The 20,680-nt window shown below is 50.9% G+C and overlaps 1 protein-coding gene across 1 annotated transcript in view; it reads right to left on the bottom strand.

The window, feature by feature from the left end:
- DSCAML1 (DS cell adhesion molecule like 1) overlaps positions 1 to 20,680 on the bottom strand; it is a 327,133-nt gene that overhangs the window by 98,184 nt on the left and 208,269 nt on the right. The window contains exons 9-11 of the mRNA XM_050921872.1: positions 10,169 to 10,447; positions 9,673 to 9,792; positions 8,335 to 8,511 (exon numbers count right to left, since the gene is read on the bottom strand). Of these exons, the coding sequence (XP_050777829.1) occupies positions 8,335 to 8,511; positions 9,673 to 9,792; positions 10,169 to 10,447 (576 nt within the window). The remainder of the gene's footprint in view (positions 1 to 8,334; positions 8,512 to 9,672; positions 9,793 to 10,168; positions 10,448 to 20,680) is intronic.

A 20,680-nucleotide genomic window follows, 5' to 3' on the forward strand; every position in this document is an offset into this window, starting at 1 on the left:
AGGACCCTGTCAAGTGAGAGGGTCCCAGCGCTCAGGCTGCAGCCCGAGCTGGTATGTCTACACGGCACTGAAACAGCCCCACACCCTGAGCCCCAGAAGCCCGAGTCAGAGGCATAGCCCAGCTGCGGGTGTCTGACTGCAGTGCAGACCCATCCAGCTCCATCCCCACCCCAGACCTGCATGTCATGGCTCTGGGCCCATCGTTACATGAGTCCCATTTGTGGATTCTGGGCTGCTCACGCCATGTATTTCAGCTTGCGGTGAGGATGGGGGAAACCAGCACACCTACGCGCAGGGCACTTGGTGAAGGACTGAGGCGTGAGAGAGAGTAGGAAAAGCACAGAAAGGCCATAGGGACGGCGAGGCTGGCACAGCCCAGCACGGCTGGGGTAGGCTGTGTGTAAGCCAGTCGAGCCAGCTGAGGACCCCTGGCCCCTTATGACTTTCCAGTGACGTACTGGGCCGTAGTCGTGTCAGGGCAGGTGTGGAAAGGGCATCAAGAGGCATCTGCACAAAGGTCTCAAATCCTGTCCAGCTCACCCGCTTTCCCAGCAAAGCCCCGGACTCGCCCTGCCAACAGCCAGCCTGGCAGCAGCCAGAGAGGGGCTGGAGACAGGTGAACAGGAGGACAGCATCCAAAACGAACCTCAGATGCTATCCCATGATACAAACAGTAGACTGGACAGACCGACAGACAAGCCTGGATCTAGCCAGGTGGCCCTCCCCAGTAGGAAGGGTCTGCGGCCCGATATACAACGCTGTAGTACTCACCGCGCTACCAAAGCTTAATGCCAGGAAAGAGCTCTTCCTTGTGGGGGAGGTGCAGGGAGGTCCCGGCACAGAAGAGTTTTTACCTTTATGTCTCTATTTGTCAGAGATGCTGGGCACCTGCTGAAACCACTGGGAGCTGCGGGTGCTCAATGTCATTGAAAAATCAGCCCCCAAGGCTGTGCCCTGTTTCTGCAAACCACTGGCTTCCTACTACAGCACATGACAGGGTCAGGAGTTCAGCTGATATGGTGGAACATGCATTGTAGGGTGGATGTTTTTTAAGGTTTCCTTTGAGAACCATTTTTCTGGCACTTACTAAAATCCCCCACTCCCCATGTCCTCATCTCCTTCCTCCAAACCACAAGCCAGAACAGCCCCCTCCCCCCCAAACAGCATTTCCTTTTCTTGTTTTTCCCTTTTGTGTCCCTGTTTCTTGTTAACAAGACACAGACAAGAGGCTGATCCCATTTGGTGGGCAGAGATAAGATTGCTACAAAAGGAATTGTCAACGCGCTGTGCTTTCTGCCATCCTGAGCCCAGGCCGGGGGTAAGGAAAGCAGCACCACGCTGGAGTGACAATCCAATGAAAACCACAACAAAGAATGATGCTTTTTGCCCCCCGCCCCCCCCAGAGCTGGCTCTGTGATGTTAATTTGATTGCACCCATTTCAGCTTCTTGTCTACACTGATTAGCTGAGTTTCACCTGAAGCATGAGATTAATTCTAATTGCATGGAAGCAATCAATCAGTTATGCTCTTGGAGTAGTGACAGTGAACCTCCAAATACATCCCAGCTTGGTGCCTCTGCTGGCAGGGAGCAGGCATGCGCCAGAGCGGAGGCACACGTGTGTGCACGGCATCTCCCAACTCCAGCTTAGGGCCTTGACCATGCCATCTGCTGAGTGCCCTCCAGCACCCGGGAACTTTCAAAGGGAGCTGAGGGTGCTCAGCATCTCGAACAAGGAGCTCAATACCTAGCCAGATCCACACCTAGAGCTTCCACCATGTCCCCCAGCCCCAGTGAGAAGGGGTTTCTAAGTGACTGTGTAAAGGGTGAGCCTCCCTTCAGCTGCACGCTTTCAATCCTGCCCTAGCTCACTACATGGCCTCAGCCTAATCCCTACGGAAGCTCTGTGAACATTGCTAAATCACTACACAGCCTGGGACGGACTGGCTGCCAGGAGAGGCTCAGGCACCCAAATAACTGGAGTGCAGCACAGCGACACAGCTCACTTCAGAACTCTGCGCAGCTATAGCTTTTCACAGTCGCTCTTCTGAGCACGACCTTTAAAGGGACAAAACATATGGTAATATTCCCATGCTGGGAATTTGTTAATAGAGACGAAAGCAGCTGTTTGGATAGTTAACTTCCCCTGCAGCGTTTGCAAGCTGCAGGCCAGTTGCCACATCATTGCTCACATGGAGTAGTATTGTCCCCCATAAGTAGCCCCATCGCCTTCGGCCTTCCTCAAAGCGGAGAGGACAACTCAGAGTCAGGACATCGTAATCTGTCCTCAAGCACTGCACAAAGCCAGGGAGAAAATGGACAGATTTCTGCTCGCTGTCCAGCTAAGAGAGAGTGCAGAAACGTCAAAAAAGAGCATTACAGGTGAAAAGCCAATCTGATTCTTAAAACTCCTGGAATTTTACACAAGGAGGGATTTTTGTTTGTTTTAAATTGTTATTTTAAACTTGACAGCATCACCTTACATTTGCCTCCAACGTGCACAGAGCAAAAATGCTCTTTAGGAAACCCTGCACGTAAATTCAGTATGTTATGGTCACACACTTACAGCCTAGAGACTAGCCAAGCATGGGCCCCATTGTGCCAGGTCTGTACAGACACTCCCCGGCCTGAAGAGCTACACCAGGTGGCCTGAAGAGCTATCTGAAAGCGGCACGCGAGCTGATTTTCAGTGGCACTCAACACTGCCTGGCTTGTGGCCACCGATTGGGGGGGGGGCTCTGCATTTTAATTTAATTTTAAATGAAGTATATTAAACGTTTTAAAAACCTCATTTACTTTACATACAACAACAGTTTAGTATATATTATAGACTTATAGAAAGAGACTTTCTAAAAACCTTAAAATGTATTACTGGCACGTGAAACCTTAGAATAGAATGAATAAATAAAGACTCGGCACAGCACTGCTGAAAGGTTGCTGACTCCTGAGCTACACAGATAGGGGAGTGCTGCTCCCCCCTGAGTGCGAGGCAGGCCTATGTGCTAATAGTCTAGGCTTTCATGAAGCAGTCGATAAAATGATGCTTTTATCTTACAAAGTCTGAAAATCCATAGTCCAAAAAGAAGCACGATGGATCAAAACTTCCACTCCCACCCTCTTGTCATCTCTCCCGCCCCCACCTCATTCTGCGTCGGCATGTCAGAGACATTGGGGAACACGGACAGTTAGACAGAGGCCCAATGAGACCCCTGCCCTGCAGTCTTTTTAAGCACTTCTGATCTCATGCTCCGCAGGCTCAGCCAAAGAGGGAAGCTGTTTCAGATGCTTTTCCACTTCTCTGTAAATGCTGTAGACATACTGATTGCTGGCCTATTATCCAGACACTTGATCATCTCTCCAAAGGAAAGGTGATGGCCCTCTGCAATCTTCAATATTGTACTCGTGTCATTGTCAAACCAGCTGACAGGGAACAGGGCTGGGGGGAGGGAGGAGAGGTAGCAAAGGCGGAGGAAGCAGCTATTGCCTGAAAATGAGCTCAAGCCACCGGAGGGGGACTGGGGCAGGGTCTGACAGCCACTGAAGGCCGCACCCCTTTCCAAAATGTGTCTTGCAAACAGCAACCCGAGCTGTCTTGCGACGCTGTTGGTTTTTACTCCTGCTGCCATGTTTTCTGCACACACAAAGCATGTCCCTGTAAGTCTCTGCACCTTTTATTTCAGATTAGCGGGAACACAGATGAACAGATGCAGCATCTCCCCAAGAGAGCACAGTGTGTGACTTGCTCTGCTGTAGCAGCCATCTTGAAGCAGAAACTTGTATCCGAAAATGGAGGCCCTCCAAGCTGATGGGCCAGCAGGGTCCTCAGGAAGGTAATGGGACAGCTGCCTTCACAGTTTCACTGCAGCACACTCCACGAGAGAGCTGCAAGGTATGGCCCATACAGAATGACAGACACAGCTTTCTCAACCTGCTCCTCCTCTCCCCTCAACTTACCCATATGAGCTGCATTAACCTGGCTAGCATCCGTCCTGCAGCAGAGACAAGACTATAGGAGATCACTCCTGGGCTGGTGAGGAGAGAATGCACCTGGCCTTTGTGCTGCAGACACAGAAACGAGGGTATAGGAGCAGCCTCAAAATCATCCCCAGGGGAGACGCCCCATCTCTGAAGCACAGTACGTACACATCGGACCGGACACTCAATGGATGCGAACTGTCATAGCGCCATCACAGCAACATGCACAGAATTTCCACCCGCTGAGGATCAGGCCCTCTCTCTCTTGACACCCAGCATGGTGCATAACTGTGCTCATGCTCCCTTGATCCCCTCACCGGCACTCTGCTCACTGAGCCCTCCCCCAGGGTTACTTCTCACATCCCAAACACCTGCCTTTTCCCCTGTAGTAAACAGCTGCTACAAAAAAACACTTCCCCTAAAACGTGAAACTTTCTTGCCAAAATTACACTGGCCCAGGACAGGTGCTATCCGGAGCAGCCTCAATGACTGGGTTAAGGGCATAGGGAATAAAATAGATCAATACTGAATTTGCATTTCCAGAGGGAAAACCCCAAGTTTGAAGAGCCTCTCGTGTCTCAACTGACCCAAGAGAGACTCACCAACTCCCATGTTCTGAACAGAACAGCGTCCCCCTCCTCCCCTTCCCGGTGTCTCTGTGGGAAGAACCACACCAACATTATCAACAATTACTTGGGATGCTTACACAAAAGCTTCTACAAACCCCACGGCACTTTACTAACCATAACTTGTACCAAACCATCTCTGTGATGCCTGTAGCATTATCCCCATATAACAGGTGGGCAAACAGAGACTGGCCCCGGGATCCTAGAGCAAGCCAGTGGCTAAGCTGAGATAAGCACCCAAGAGTCCTGACCACTAGACAATACTCCTTCATGAGCGCACATACGTTCTGTCCTGCAGTCTGGGGGCCATTGCGCGGCCGGTACTACCTTCCGCCCTCTTGTGCTCTCACAACTTCCACCCAGTGTTTGTTAAAGACAGGAAAGAAGGGTTGAGAAAAGGCAACCCAAGAGTTAAATTTCCAAGGAGGATAAAACCAGAGCCGTTTTCTTCACTTGCCATCTGACAAAAGCAGCAGCTCAATCTTTATGGGGCTGGTGAGTTTGCAGGGCTCCAAGCCACACTCATAAATACCTACATGGGACGTTCTCTCTCCATTCTGGGGATCTGCTCAGTGCCCATCACTGCAGTATCTGGGCACAGAGACACAGAACCTTCCCCACATATAAGAAGCCTCTGGACTCTTCTCAGCCATGTGGCTTTAAAAGGCCAGTCCCTGTTGGACTCTGATTAACTTGCATTTGACTCCATCCACAGTGACCTGCCTTTAAATGAAAGCTCGCACTGATCTCACTTTAATTGGCCTGACATTTCGCTAAACAAAATCAAAAAATGAAACAAAACAAAGAACCTTTATAACGTTTAATTGGCTGTGGCGCTTTGTCTACCTATTCAGTCGAGCTTTTCAAAGGCTGCTGAGCTCTCCGAGAAACGTAAGAGCAATGCATAATAAGGTTATGTGCTATTCAAGTCAGCAAGCAACCTGTCCTGGGATGCAATTACACAAGGTAGCCGGGACGAGGAGATAGTTCGAACTCTGGATAGTTCTGCACATTCACTCTGGATTAATCACCTGCACTTTGTACCTGCATTTTATTGAAGTATTTTGTTTGAAGTTGCTCTTTTCAATGCATCAATCCACAGGACAAATTAACACATGTGAGGGAAGGGAGGGAAAGACCTTGGTGAAGGGGCTACCAGAGCCAGTCTGTTCATTTCATTTTTTCGACCAATTTCTAACGTCTGAGTCCTGACTGGGAATTGAAAAGCGCCGGGTGCAGAGATCCGGGAATGCCAAGCTAGGGACGCCAGCCCCAGCTGGAGTTGGGGTGGCCACATGACCCAGGCTAGGGCAGACTCACTCATGTTTATTTTGTAATGAAAACCGTTGTGCATACAAATACAAAGAGGAGACCTTGGGTGCAGTAAGCATCAGGTGCTGGCCAGCCCTATTTAAAGCTAGTGGAAATAATTCCCCAGCTCCTACCTGAGCACAGCCAGATTCAACATGCTGGCAGACAGCCTCAAGACGTGGAATGGGTTGGCCTGGACCAGTCAGTGGGTCTAAAACCTCTGTCCAGCCCCTGCCAGTCCCCAAATATGCCACCATAAGGGTCTGATCCTATGAACTTCATTCATGTAAGTAGTGCCACTGAAGTAAATTAGACACGCATAGATTTACTCACATGTATTTCCTGGATTGAGGCTTTATAACCAATCAGCTGGGGGAAGATGCATCTTAAATAATAAAAATCACAAAGGGACAGATCCTGAAGTCCTCGCTCAGGCAAAGCTCTCATTGACTCCACTAAGAGTTGTACACGTGCAAGGACTAAGGGGAAAGCGTGGGCCATTAATGGTTAGCCTGTCCAGAGTTCCTTTCTCCCCGTGGATCTCAAAGCACTTTACTTGTGCTAATTAGCTTACCAAAGCCATGAAGGGCTCAGCACTGGAATGGAGCAGGACAGCTGTTTAACCACACACAGCGATGCTACGCTCTTTAAAGGCACGAAGTACCAACCCGTGAAGTTTAGTGAATAAATAGCTCAAAGGGCTCGCTGCAGCCCTGCGTGATATTGTTTCCCAGCCTGGTAATAAAACCTTGAACATCTGACGATCTGTGACGGAGCCGTGACACGATCTTAACTCGAGTGACACGAGTGACCCACTGCAGTAATGAGCACAGTTGAGATATTCTGCTTCTTTCAGATTTAAGCTCTTGCAACAACAAAACTAAACAAAAAGAGCTGGAGATTATCTATTGCGCTGACAGCAGCGAGCGAGGAATCCAATACCGCGCACAGTGCGAACGAGGTGTCTAACAACACTGCCAGGCCCATACGCAGGGAGTTAGCAGAGTTATTTCCCTGCCTCCTTTCCCCTCGGATGATGTAGATCGATTGCCCAGTTTTATTAAGGACAAAGTGTTTTTTGATAGTGTAAGGGAAGCAGCTCCCCGGGGATAGGAATCAATCCCTGTTTCAGCTCCCTCTGCATTGACTGCCAGGAATTCGCATGCTGGTCTGCCAAGATGGGAAGGGCTTTGCGTGCAATAAAGCATCTCCAAATATAAAAGGAGGGAGCTATCAGATGACATTGCACCGAGCTGGCTGAGACACACCGTTCCAGAGAGGAGAGCCTGGCCCGCAGCCAGCACGCATGGGCTGAGCCACGCTGCGTTCCCCTGCACCAGGGAGCAACACATAAAATTGAAAATGACCATGTGTTGTCTTCACTGCCCGGGTGTTTTGGAACTTTACCCTCCACCTGGCCCCTGGGGATTCAATTTAAGACCTAGCTGGGGCATGAGGCAGTGGGAGAGAGACACAGCCCAGAGATACAGGGGACATAAACCCACCCAGACACTGCATTTCTCACTCCCCTCTGCTTGCCAACACCCACAGCACTCTAGGTGCTTTACAGACAGGAGACAAGGCACCCCCTGAAATCTAAGAAAATTTGACCCCCAAAACCAGATGTCGAGATGCAATCCTTGCAGCCTGTAAAGGGCCCCATTCACCCCTGCAGAACATCACTGATCCCCTCACGAAGGGCAACGGTCCCAATGAATTTACTCTGCAGCATCATCACTCCCACAATGGCCCCAGGATCTCTCTGTACCAGCCATTCAGCTCTCTGGGTACCCCTGCTGGTGGGGGAGGGGAGAGCTGATCAGAAACATTTGAAATTTCGATGACGTTCCTTGTCAAAATTTCAAGCTGGAAAAATGTTCTGTGAAAATCGAATGACCTGACGGATAACCTCCAAGGTCAGTGTTCGGACAATGTCCTACTGCGAAGCGGCAGGGACCACCTCCGCTGTTACGTAGTCTGTGCATTCCACAGAGACCCTCTGGCCAGTTTCCCCAGGTCACTAGGTTTAACCACACACCCATCCCCAATGCCTGGAGTCTTTCTTCTCTCTCTGGTGTTTGGGGGGACTCTGCATTCCAATCTCCTGAGCTCACTGGAACCCCGGCTTTCCTGGCATCCCGGTCACATCCTGACGCCCAGCACACAATGTGCCTCCTCAAGTAACTGACCTCCTCTCTTCCTCACTGGGCAGCTGTCCTTTCCCCACATTTGCTCTCTCCCTCCAAACACTGTAGGCCACACAGATTAGGGGGCATGTCAAGCGCTGCGTCTGTTCCCTGCGTCCCCTTGTCTTTCCTCTCTGCATTCAATTTGCGGGGGGACATCTCCCCTCTGCCCCCTGGCTGGCTCGCCCGCCCCGCTCTCTCCACCTCGGATGCGCTGTGAAATGGCTGAGTTACTTACTCTTGACGGTGAGGAACATGGACTTGCTGATGTCCGTCCCCACGCCGTTGCTGGCCTGGCAAAGGTAATAGCCGATGTCCTCCTCCAGCACGTGGCGAATGAGCAGTGAGCTGTTGGGGAGGATTTGAATGCGGCCCGTGAGGGGCACAGGATGGTACTGCTGGGGGTTCCCGCTTCCTAGGAGGAGACACGAAGAAACAATCCTCAGAGGACACAATGAAGGCAGAGAAAGTTTAAGGGCACCTGGGACTGGTATTGTCTGTTGCTTTGAAATGCCCCCTAGATTCCTAACACTTCCCTCTCAGCCTGCCCTGACATCCCTCTACCCAGAGGAGTTCAAGAGAAAAAACAGCTGCCATTGCTGGGAGAGTCCCACAGAGAGCATGAGCTCCCGGCTGGGGCTGCACGCTCAGCTGCCTGCCACGCACAAGGCTCAGAACCCAGCTCGCACCATCGCCCATGATGGCGAGCGGATAAAAGATGCAGGCCACCAGCAAAAGTGGCACCAGACTGGCTTCAACCCCACCCCCACCCCCACAGCACAGAAGAAGGGGAAAATAGCCATGCCTGCTGGGGAGAAGGAGAGATTTAAATGTGTCAAGCTTCACAACGGCACCCCCAGAATGGCATCCAAGCGCCAACGGAAGCTGCAGTACAAGAGTGACCTTCCAGGCCGGAAAGGCCAAAAAGCCCCAGGACAGAGACGCGAGGAAAGGTCTGGTTACAGGACGCTGACCTGTGCTAGGATTTCACAAATCACCAGAGCTCTCTCCTATGAGCCCTTGCGGATGGGCCCCGAGGGCTGAGCACTATCCGCAGCATGCTGTGCCAGGGTGCCTGTGGCAGGGAGGAAGGCGGGGCTGCAGCCCATAGGGGCGAGAGGAGAAAAGGTTTTCTATTTCCTTTCTAAATTGCCTGGTCAGTCTCCTCAGCTCTCCTCTGGAACGGGCTCAGAGGCTGGTGCCAGGAGGAACACGCCCATGGCTGTGCATGGAGCCTGCATGTGTGGCACGCTTACAAGCTGGCTCCTTCACATGACGGGCTCTCGCACTGGCGGTGTAGGTGGGATCCTAGTGAGCTATAATCCCAATTGAGCAATATCACATACTGTCTAGCACTTCCTTGCTAAGGCAACTACCAGACCGTGACTAGCATCAAGGAGAGCCCCTGGAAGGGCTGTCATGGGATAGGAAACCCCCCACAGAGAGGAGTAGCCATGGCTGCCACATGCCTTTTCACTCCTCAAGTGTGTCCTTCGCCCAGGCAGAGCAGCCACCAAGAACGGCCCATCCCCCCAACCAGACGTCACACGCGTGAGAGACCACAGCTCACACCTACCTTTTGCATGCTTCCACATGACCTTGGGAGGGGGATACCCATCCACAGAGCAGTTCAACACCCCTGCTTTGCCATAGATGCCGTCCTGGTTGTTGGGCTGGACCACGAAACGAGGCGGCACTGGGAAAAGTTAAAGAACAGCATGATCACCATGGCTGAAACCCACCATGACTCTTGTGGGGCTCATCTCACTGATTCAGCAGCACAGGCCTCCTGCCTGTACCACTGCAGTCTCACCAGTGCTATCTCTCTTCTGCTGCCTCATTTCAAACCCCACCTGCAGTGCTCTTTTCTCTCCCATCTATGCTTCTGAAGTCTCTCTCCTACTGCCACCCTCTACCTCCATCTCACTTACCCCTAAAGAGGGCACAAGCTGCTTTGGTTTGTAACACCCCCCGTCTCGGTAACGTGGGCCTAACAACAGATGATGCTCAGAGGACAGAACTATGAGTGTGCAAAGCCATATCCCACCCCCTGGGGCGCCCCAGGCTCTCACCTCGCACGATCAGCTGCCGCTCACGGCTGACGGTGGCAGCGGCATTGCTGGCAATGCACGTGTAGTTGCCGTTGTGCTTGAGGGAGACGCTGGAGATCTGCAGGGAGCTCATGAACTCTTTGCTCTCGATCGTGACCCCCGAGCCAGAGATGATCACTTGCCCATCCTTCCGCCAGGTGATGCGGATGGGCATGTCCCCCGAGGAGACCACGCAGGGGATGTAGAGGAGCTGGCCGATGGAGGCCGGTGGGAACTCGAAGGGCTGGATCAGGGGAGGGACTGGCAAGGCAAGGAGCAAAACAATGAGGAGCCTGGTTTGGAAGAAGGACCCAGAATCATTTTAAAATTCTTCCTGAAAGTCACTGGGGCAAATTCAGCCCTGTGGGGAGTAGACCCAACTCCTACAGCATCCAAGGAGCAGCTGGGCCAACTCACACTGTGGGGAACTGAACCCAGCATCTTCCTCGTGGCCACACAATTTACCATGTTTTTAAGGGGGCCGCCAGGCCACAAGTTGAGGGGCTCTGTGCCATACGTGATGTTAGGTCTCATGGCAAGATCTGCGACACAAATCTACTGTTACATCAGCCAAGATTGCCTGCATTGCTGGAAACAAGGAGGTTTTTATTCCAACAGTTAGCACTCTCAGCAGAGGGCAAAAGATGTCTATGGGTATGGAACTAAGGGACACTTCATCCATCTCAAAGACCCACAGCCTACGTTAGAGAAAGACAAATCCCGAGGGATCAAACCCACCAGGCACCCACATGGGAAGTTCTGCATTGAACCCCTCTGCGTGTGCTGGCTGAAATTCCTCCGCAACGTTTATCTGCTGCTAGAAAAGCACTTGGATGCTTTTCTTGAAGGCAAAGGCTACCAGACCAACCGTTATCTTTATGAGAACGTTAGGGCTTGTCTCCACTTCAAATGCAGCGCTGCTGTAGTGCCTCAGTGAAGGCACTACCTACACGAAGGGAGGGGTTCTCCCCTTGGCAGAGGTGATCCACCTCCCTGTGGGGCCGGAGCTAGGTTGATGGGAAAATTCTCCTCTTGACCCAACGCTGTCTACACTGGGGTAGAGGTCGGTTTAACTGCATCGCTCAGAGGCGAGCATTTTTCACACCCGAGAGAGCGACAATGTAATTATACCAACGTAATTTCCTAGTGTAACCTAGGCCTGAGACAACGACAGTATCTCCAGCCAACAGCGGGAGGGGAAGGCAAGAGGTAGACAATTGGCTTAACAAGGCCCGGCACCTGGTAGATGTGCTCTCCTTTCAGCAGGCTCCATAATTCAATTAGTCGGCTGCCAACTGTCTCCTTGGCAGAAATAAGACGCCCTTCCCTTTGCAAGCTGAAGCCGCTACCCGGGAACTGATCGGCATGACATGATGTGTGCGCCTTCAGCTCCTCTAGCTATCCAGGACCCATCACTGCAGTGAGGACAGGGACCAAGCTCTGAGAGGGGGTGCGGAGGAGAGGTGGGGAATCATCCATTCACGGCATAAACCATTGTTCAGCTGTCTCTAGAGAAAGGCTATTTTCTCACACACCGTGAGCGGGAGCCTCCTGGGACAGTGGCATTGCAGGGGGTGTGGATGGGGGAATGGAAGGTCTCAAGCAGAGACTGGGGACGTGCCAGCAAGGCAGCTGCATGTGTCACCTTCCCAGCATCAGCCTCTCCTCGCAGGCTGAAGTGGAGGGAGAGGTTGGAACAGATGAGTGTGACAGGAGGGGGTCTGAAAGCACTAGTGTCCAAAGGTGATTCTACCACATTCTGTGCAAGTGTGCAAGCCTGAGTGTGTCCATTGCAGCCTCCCCAAGTCAGTCCAGCAGGCGCTGGCATTATCCCGCTGCTCAGTTATGCTGAGCTGGAATTTCAACCCTTGTTCTCTCCCTCACTGCCCATCCTCCCCTCTTTGAGCCAAATCTTTAGTTAACAGCAGAATGCCAATACTGCTAAGAGCCTTTTGCTGGCATCTTCTGTCTGAGGATTAATGAAGGCTCCCACCCTCCAATGATGCAAGACAATATCACTGCCCCTATGGTACAGATTGGGAAGACTGAGGGTCTGGGAGGTAACCTGTCTAAGGCCACGTGCATGCGGTTGATCTGGAAACAGAACCGAGGAAACCTGGCTCCTGCTCCCTCCCAAGGCCTGACACTGCTCTTTCATGGTAGGCGGGAAGGATGCCAGAGCTAACATTATTCCCCAGGCCAGCGGCTAAAGGAAATGCAAGGAGGGTCTGGTTTAGCCGCTTTCTAACAACAAGAGCATCTCTCCCTTCGTGGTTCTGAGATACAGCTCCCTCACCACACCGCCATGGTGCAATGCCATGAGGGCTCCTCTCCTGCCATCCTATACTTTAGTCAGTGAATTGCAGAGAATAGCGGGTAACCAGATAACTGCTACCCTGAAACACAAACTGCAGCGAAGGAGCCAACAGTGCAAAGCACCAGGCTCAGTCCAAGCACAGGGATGTCCTTGTTGGTGCCCTCAAAGCACAGAAAGGCAGGAGAACCTCTTTCCAATGGGACAAGGCTGCTCCATTAGCTCAGCTGCAGAGCAATGACTCGAGAAGCTGGAGCCATGGAGCCAGCAGTGCCTGTTTTTCATAATTAATGAATAATTAATTGTGTATGCTCTGCAGTCTATTGCAGAGGGGAGGAAGGTTTGTGTATCCGTGCAACCCTCTCTCCCAGCACACCCCACAGGCCTCTTTAAACACCAACAAAACAACACAGCCCAGCAAGAATTCGGCAGAGGAACCTCCCAGGTTCCAACTCTCCTTGACACCAGCCTGCGCTTATAGGGTTTTTTATATTCTACATGAACTTCTTGATGTTGGGACAACTATGAATTCTCCTCTCCCTAGAGTTCCCACGTGTTCTGCAAGAGCACAACACAACACAGCTACGGCAGCTCAGGAAAGCAATCACAAATGCACAAGCCCTTTTACTCTACAGACCTGGATTTCAGACCCTGGTAATTCACAGGGGGACTAAGTGCATGTGGGAGTCTCATCCCAGCGCACCGGACTGGGATTAACTGGGCAGGGAGTGCAGGTCAGGCCTGAAGTGATGCAGCAGGGCTGGGAGAGTGCCAGAAGTGGGTCACACGGCAGTGTGGGTTAGGGAGCAGGTGCACTGGTGTTCAGGGATTCCTTCACAGAGAAAGCTTGTGTAGGTGTATGCCCAGTGCAGACTTGGCTCTGAGTATTGCTATTTAAATTATGAGCACCAAATCCACACACAATTAGGTTAAAAGAAGAGTAGAGGTTTAGTCTGCTGCCTGGAATAGCGAGCACAGCTGTTAGAGAGGATCCCATGGGGGAGAATGCTCTGACAGTGCTGTCAGAGGAGACAAAGAGACCACTAAGGACAAGAGGTCCCAGTGATGACAGCTGATGGCTTCTGTAGCTGTAACAGGAGGGGTTCCAGGCTCCATGTCTCCCAGAAGCTGCAAGAACTTGGATGAGCAAGAGGGCTGAGCCACGAAAGAGACCGGGATTCTAAACTAAATAGCACAAATGAAATCTGAGCAGGATTTTGGGACTGGAATGTAAAACTGTTGGAGCCAAAAAGCGACACCCCATGGAGAGCGTAGTGATCATTGCACTGCAAGAGACTACAGCCGAAACAGATTTGAATGTAACTGCTGATACAGAATGGGGAAGGACTGAGAATGGGCGATTTCCAATATTCCAAGTGGAAGGACTCTCTCACGCTCACCTCCCCTGGATCACAAGCTGCTGACCTCAGGGGGGGCACCAAGACATTGTCACTTGGGCGGACACTGCCGAACGGAACCCACTGCTTTCCACTTTGCAATTGTTTCCCAAGGTTGTCTTGTGTCTGCTTTTCTAGTAGGCCCCTAATTAGCACAATAAAGGGCTCATTCAGCGCACCCTGGGCTGTGTGCACAGGGTTCGTCTCCTCAGCCCTTGCCGTGGGGTGAGAGGGTTACATTTGTAGTCAGGACTTTGGCTCAGCGCCTCTTCGGCTCCCTCTCCACTAGAGTGGGGATCACACTTCCCAGCTCAGGCAGACAGACTTGCACTAGCCGGGCTTCAGTTAGCGAGCTAAAAACAGCAGTGTGAACGCTCTGGCTTGGGCCGAGTTGGACCCTTTAGGCATCAGCGCCCCAGCTCCTGCCCAAGCCCAAGTCAGAACATCCACACGGCTATTTTTAGCTCACTAACTGGAGCCCTGCAAGTGCAGCTCATCTGCCCGAGCTGGGAGGCTCATTCACAGCTGCAGTGTAGACACATCCTTTGTTTCAGCCCAGTCTAGGCAGCACCATTGACAGAACTGGGTCCTAGGGGCAAGGAGATCTGGTCCCACACTCTCAGCCTGGCCTGGAGGTCAGGACAAGGTGACTCTGTAGGAACATTGGTAACGCAGCCATCTCCAAACCATTACTGCTCCCCACTGCACTGCATGGCCCCTAGTCATACCACTACAGGGAGCAGCCAGAGAAAGCACCTCAAAGTCCTTTCTGTCCCAAGCAATTCCCATTCACACCACTCCTGGGGAGATCTCTATGCGGAGCACACCCACAGCATCAGCTGAAAAGTGACTGGCCCCCAAAGAGCGAAAAGCAGCTGGAGACATAAAAACAGGATGAAGATTTAAAAAAAAACAAACTAGCACGAACACGCTAGGCACAGGTTGTCATAACCTAGTCCCAGATTTGAAAAAGTCTTGTTTCCTGATTGGTTCTCTGGTCAGGTGTTTCAGGTTACTTCTTTCCAGGTGAAAGAGACATTAACCCTTAGCTATCTGTTTATGACACGCCCCCCAAATTGCAGACAGTGGGGAAGCTCACTGGCGGCGATTTCCTCCTAGAACTTTAAAATAAACAGATTAATACAACACATGCACCTTTACCTATACCACTAAGTATATAACTAACAGACTTCTACATTTTAAGAACACTTTTTAACTACTGGATTCTGGGAAACTCTCACGGGAGAGAGCATCAGCTACTTTATTAGAAGCTCCTGAGATGTGCTGAATTTCAAAATCAAAATCTTGGAGAGCTAAACTCCAACGAAGAAGTTTCTTGTTGTTCCCCTTGGCAGTATGAAGCCACTTTAGGGCAGCATGGTCAGTTTGTAGCTGGAACCGCCGTCCCCAAACATATGGGCGTAGCTTTTCCAGGGCGTACACAATGGCATAGCATTCCTTTTCACTGACTGACCAGTGACTTTCCCTCTCAGACAGTTTCTTGCTGAGAAACACGACAGGATGGAAGTTGTGATCCGTTGCTTCCTGCATGAGTATTGCTCCTATACCACGCTCAGATGCATCCGTGGTTACTAGGAATGGCTTGTCAAAGTCCGGGGCCCTGAGCACAGGGTCAGACATGAGCGTCGCCTGAAGTTGGGTAAAGGCCTTTTGACACTCATCAGTCCAGTTAACTGCATTTGGCTGGGTCTTTTTGGTCAGGTCGGTCAGTGGGGCAGCGATTTGGCTGTAGTGTGGTACAAATCGCCTGTAGTACCCAGCCAAGCCTAAGAAGGATTGGACCTGTTTCTTTGACCTTGGGACAGGCCACTTTTGGATAGCATCCACCTTGGCCTGTAGGGGGTTTATGGTTCCTCGACCCACCTGGTGCCCCAGGTAAGTCACTCTGTTTTGGCCTATTTGACACTTTTTGGCCTTAACAGTTAGTCCGGCCTGCCTGATGCGCTCAAAGGCCTTTTCCAGGTGTAGTAGGTGTTCGGGCCAGGAGTCTGAAAAAATGGCCACATCATCGAGGTAGGCAACTGCATATTCGCCCAGTCCTGCTAGTAGACCATCTACCAGCCTCTGGAAGGTGGCGGGTGCATTTCGCAGCCCGAAAGGAAGGACATTGAATTCATACACCCCCGCATGGGTGACGAATGCTGACCTTTCCTTGGCAGGTTCATCTAGCGGTACTTGCCAGTACCCCTTGGTTAAGTCTATTGTAGAGATGCACTGGGCACGTCCCAACTTCTCCAATAGCTCATCGGTGCGTGGCATTGGATAGTTGTCCGGACGAGTTACCGCATTTAGCTTACGGTAGTCCACACAAAAGCATATTTCCCCATCTGGTTTGGGTACCAGAACCACTGGAGATGCCCATGCACTGGTAGATGAGTGGATTATACCCATCTGTAGCATGTTCTGGATCTCCCGTTCTATAGCAGCTTGGGCATGAGGAGACACCCGGTAGGGTGGGGTTCTGATTGGGTGAGCATTACCTGTGTCAATGGAGTGGTATGCCCGTTCAGTCCGTCCTGGGGTGGCTGAGAACAATGGGGCGAAGCTAGTGCACAGCTCCTTGATTTGTCACCGCTGCAGACGTTCTAGGGTGGTTGAGAGGTTCACCTCTTCCACGCCACCGCCTTTTTTCCCGTCGTAGTAGACACCGTCAGGCCACTCAGCATCATCTCCCTGGACTGTAAACTGACAAACCTGTAAGTCTCTGGAATAAAAAGGCTTGAGAGAATTAACATGGTACACTCTGGGCTTTAGTGAGGAATTGGGAAATGCTATGAGGTAGTTCACAGTTCCCAGGCGCTCTTGGACTGTGAATGGCCCTTCCCATGATGCTTCCATCTTATGGGCCTGTTGCGCCTTCAAGACCATGACCTGGTCTCCTACTTTGAAGGAACGTTCTCTGGTATGTTTGTCATACCAAGCCTTTTGCTCTTCCTGAGCATCCTTTAGGTTCTCTCTAGCAAGCGCTAAAGAGTGTCGGAAGGTGCTTTGTAGGTTGCTTACCAAGTCCAGAATGTTAGTTCCTGGAGAAGGCGTAAACCCCTCCCATTGTTGCTTCACCAACTGTAATGGCCCCTTAACCTCGTGACCATACACAAGTTCAAACCGTGAAAACCCTAAACTGGGATGTGGTACAGCCCTGTAGGCAAACAGCAACTGCTGCAACACTAGGTCCCAATTATTGGAGTGTTCGTTGATGAATTTACGTATCATGGCCCCCAAAGTTCCATTAAACCTTTCCACCAGGCCATTGGTTTGATGGTGGTATGGGGTGGCAACCAAGTGGTTCACTCCATGAGTTTCCCACAGTTTTTGCATGGTCCCTGCCAGGAAATTAGATCCTGAATCAGTAAGGATGTCGGAGGGCCAACCTACCCTGGCAAAAATGTCTGTTAGGGCCAGGCACACAGTGTTAGCCCTGTTGTTGCCTAGAGCTACTGCTTCCGGCCATCGGGTAGCAAAGTCCACGAAAGTCAGTACGTACTGCTTTCCTCTGGGCGTCTTTTTTGGGAAAGGACCCAGAATATCCACAGCTACTCACTGAAATGGGACCTCAATTATGGGGAGTGGCTGGAGAGGGGCCTTGACCTGGTCTTGGGGCTTTCCCACTCTTTGGCATACCTCACAAGACCGGACATACTTGGCAACGTCCTTGCCCATCCCCTCCCAGTGGAAGGACTTCCCTAACCGGTCCTTGGTTCTGTTCACCCCAGCATGGCCACTGGGATGATCATGGGCTAAGCTTAAGAGCTTCCCCCGGTACTTAGTTGGAACCACCAACTGTTTTTGCGGCTGCCATTCTTCCCGGTGTCCACCAGAAAGAATCTCCTTGTATAAAAGTCCTTGGTCTATAACAAACCGGGATCGATTAGAAGAGCTGAGAGGCGGTGGGGTGCTCCGTGCCACCGACCAAGCTTTCTGAAGGCTGTCATCTGCTTCCTGCTCAGTCTGGAACTGTTCCCTTGAGGCTGGGGTCACCAGTTCTTCCTCAGACTGTGGACTTGGGCTTGGTCCCTCTGGAAGCGATGTAGGTGATGGGGTTGTTTCCGTTGCTGGTGAACCGCTCTCCGCTGGTGCACCTGAGGGTATTTCAGGCTCTGGCTGAGCCTTTTGGGTATGGCTGTCTGTTGCTTCTGCCAGTTGTGGCTCGCTGGCGCCCACTGGCATTGAGTTTGAAGGTGTGGTTGCAATTGCTGGTGCTGGTTGCTGTTCCAGTTCCGGGCCTGGGACTGGAGGTGCTGTGGCTGTTTCAGTGGTTGGCATGGAATCCGGGTCCACTACCTCTGTCTGGGTCTCTGGTAACACAAACGGGGCGTCTCTGGACGGCTCAGGAACAGGAATGGGTTTGGAAGCTTGTCTGGTTTGGCTGCGTGTAACCATTCCCACTCTCTTGGCCCGCTTCACCTGGTTGGCCAAGTCTTCCCCCAGTAGCATGGGGATGGGATAGTTGTCATAAACTGCAAAAGTCCACATTCCTGACCAGCCTTTGTACTGGACAGGCAGTTCAGCTGTAGGCAAGTCTACAGCTTGTGACATGAAGGGGTAAATTGTCACTTGGGCCTTTGGGTTGATGAATTTGGGGTCTACGAAGGATTGGTGGATAGCTGACACTTGTGCCCCTGTGTCTCTCCACGCAGTAACCTTCTTTCCGCCCACTCTCAAATTTTCCCTTCGCTCCAAGGGTATTTGAGAGGCATCTGGGCCTGGGGATCTTTTGGGGGATGGTGGTGTAATGAACTGCACTCGGATGGCGTTCTTTGGACAGTTGGCCTTGATATGTCCCAGTTCATTACACTTAAAGCATCTTCCATCTGATGGGTCACTGGGTCGAGGTGAGTTACTGGAGACTGGTGAGGTGGAAGAATAGTGTGTCTGTGGCTTTACTTGGGTTGTAGGTGGGGTTTTTGGCTGCCCTCGGTTGTAGGGTTTATGGTCGGTGTGCCCTCTGGGGTATTCGTTCCCCTTGACAGTAGCTTTCTTGCTTTCTGCCACTTCCATCCATCTGGCTCCAATCTCCCCCGACTCGGTGAGATTTTTGGGTTTTCCATCTTGTATGTACCGTGTGATGTCCTCAGGAACACCATCCAAGAACTGCTCCATTTGTATGAGGAAGTGCAGTTCTTCCAAGGTTTTAACATTGTGTCCTGATATCCAGGCCTCATAATTTTTCCCAACGTAGTAGGTGTGTTTGGGAAATGACACATCTGGTTTCCACTTTTGGGTTCTGAAACGCCGACGGGCATGATCCGGGGTTATCCCCATTCTGTATCTGGCCTTGGTTTGAAAAAGTTTATAGTCGTTCATGTTCTCCTTAGGCATTTCAGCTGCCACCTCTGCTAAAGGTCCACTGAGCTGTGGCCTCAATTCTACCATGTACTGGTCTTCAGAGATGCGGTACCCAAGACAGGCTCTTTCAAAATTTTCCAAGAAGGCCTCAGTGTCATCACCTGCCTTGTAGGTGGGAAATTTCCTGGGATGTGAAACCATAATTGGCGAAGGGTTGTTAGGATTGGCTGGAGCCTGTTGCTTAGCCTTTTCTAATTCCATGGCCTGTCGGTGGGTCTCCCTCTGGAGTTCTATCTGTCTTCTGTAGGCTGCCAGTTTGATGCTTTCTTCCTTTTCTTTCAGCTCCACCTCTTTTTGTCTTTTTTCCAGTTGTCGCCTGTGTTCAGCTTCTTTGATTTGTTCTTCTGCCTCCCTTTTTTCCTTGGAAGTCATGGTTCCTGTATTCTTGTGTTGGGGTGCCCTCTGGTGTTTATTGTCTGAACTGCAGGCTCTGTTGCCTCCTGGGGTCTGCCTAGCAACCGTGCCTTTTTCCCTTTCTTCCTCTAGCTAATCTTTTCAATGTAAAGTAAACCAGAAAAACCACTTTATTTGCATGTGTATAGTGCTGGTATTTGACTCCTAATGGGAGTGCTATTGTGTCACAAAAGACCCTTTTGTCACAGCTTAATGGTTCCTTGCTTAATATGCAAGCCAGAAACTGCAAGAGAGCAGAGAAAAAAAATTCTCTCTGGTTCCTTTTAAAATCAAACTGTCTCTGCTTAAAAGCCCCTAGCAGAGAAAAGAAAAATATAATATTCCTACTGGCTTCTGGATTCTATCTTTCCCACAAACGCTGCTACCATGTCATAACCAGATTTGGACCTTAGCGTCCAAAATATGGGGGTTAGCATGAAAACCTCCAAGCTTAGTTACCAGCTTGGACCTGGTAAAGCTGCCACCACCCAAAAAATTAGGGTGTTTTGGGGCACTCTGGTCCCCCCAAAAACCTTCCCTGGGGACCCCAAGACCCAAATCCCTTGAGTCTCACAACAAAGGGAAATAAACCATTTCCCTTCCCCCCCTCCAGGTGTTTCCTCCCAGGGTTCCTGGAGAGATACACAGAAGCAAGCTCCGTGACTCTAAACAGAGGGATTCCACCCTCTCTATTTCCAGTCCTGGAAACAGAAGTACTTCCCTCTTCACCCAGAGGGTATGCAAAGTCAGGCTAGTAAATCTAACACACACAGATTTCCCCCTGACTTCTTCCTCCCACCAATTCCCTGGTGAGCACAGACTCAATTCCCTGGAGTTCCCCACTAAAGAAAAACTCCAACAGGTCTTAAAGAGAAAGCTTTATGTAAAAAGAAAAAAAAATACATAAAAATGGTCTCTCTGTATTAAGGTGACAAATACAGGGTCAATTGCTTAAAAGAAATATGAATAAACAGCCTTATTCAAAAAGAATATAATTTAAAACATTCCAGCAACTACACACAT

Source organism: Gopherus flavomarginatus, chromosome 13 (genome assembly GCF_025201925.1).
Source record: "Gopherus flavomarginatus isolate rGopFla2 chromosome 13, rGopFla2.mat.asm, whole genome shotgun sequence".
Taxonomy (NCBI): domain Eukaryota; kingdom Metazoa; phylum Chordata; order Testudines; family Testudinidae; genus Gopherus; species Gopherus flavomarginatus.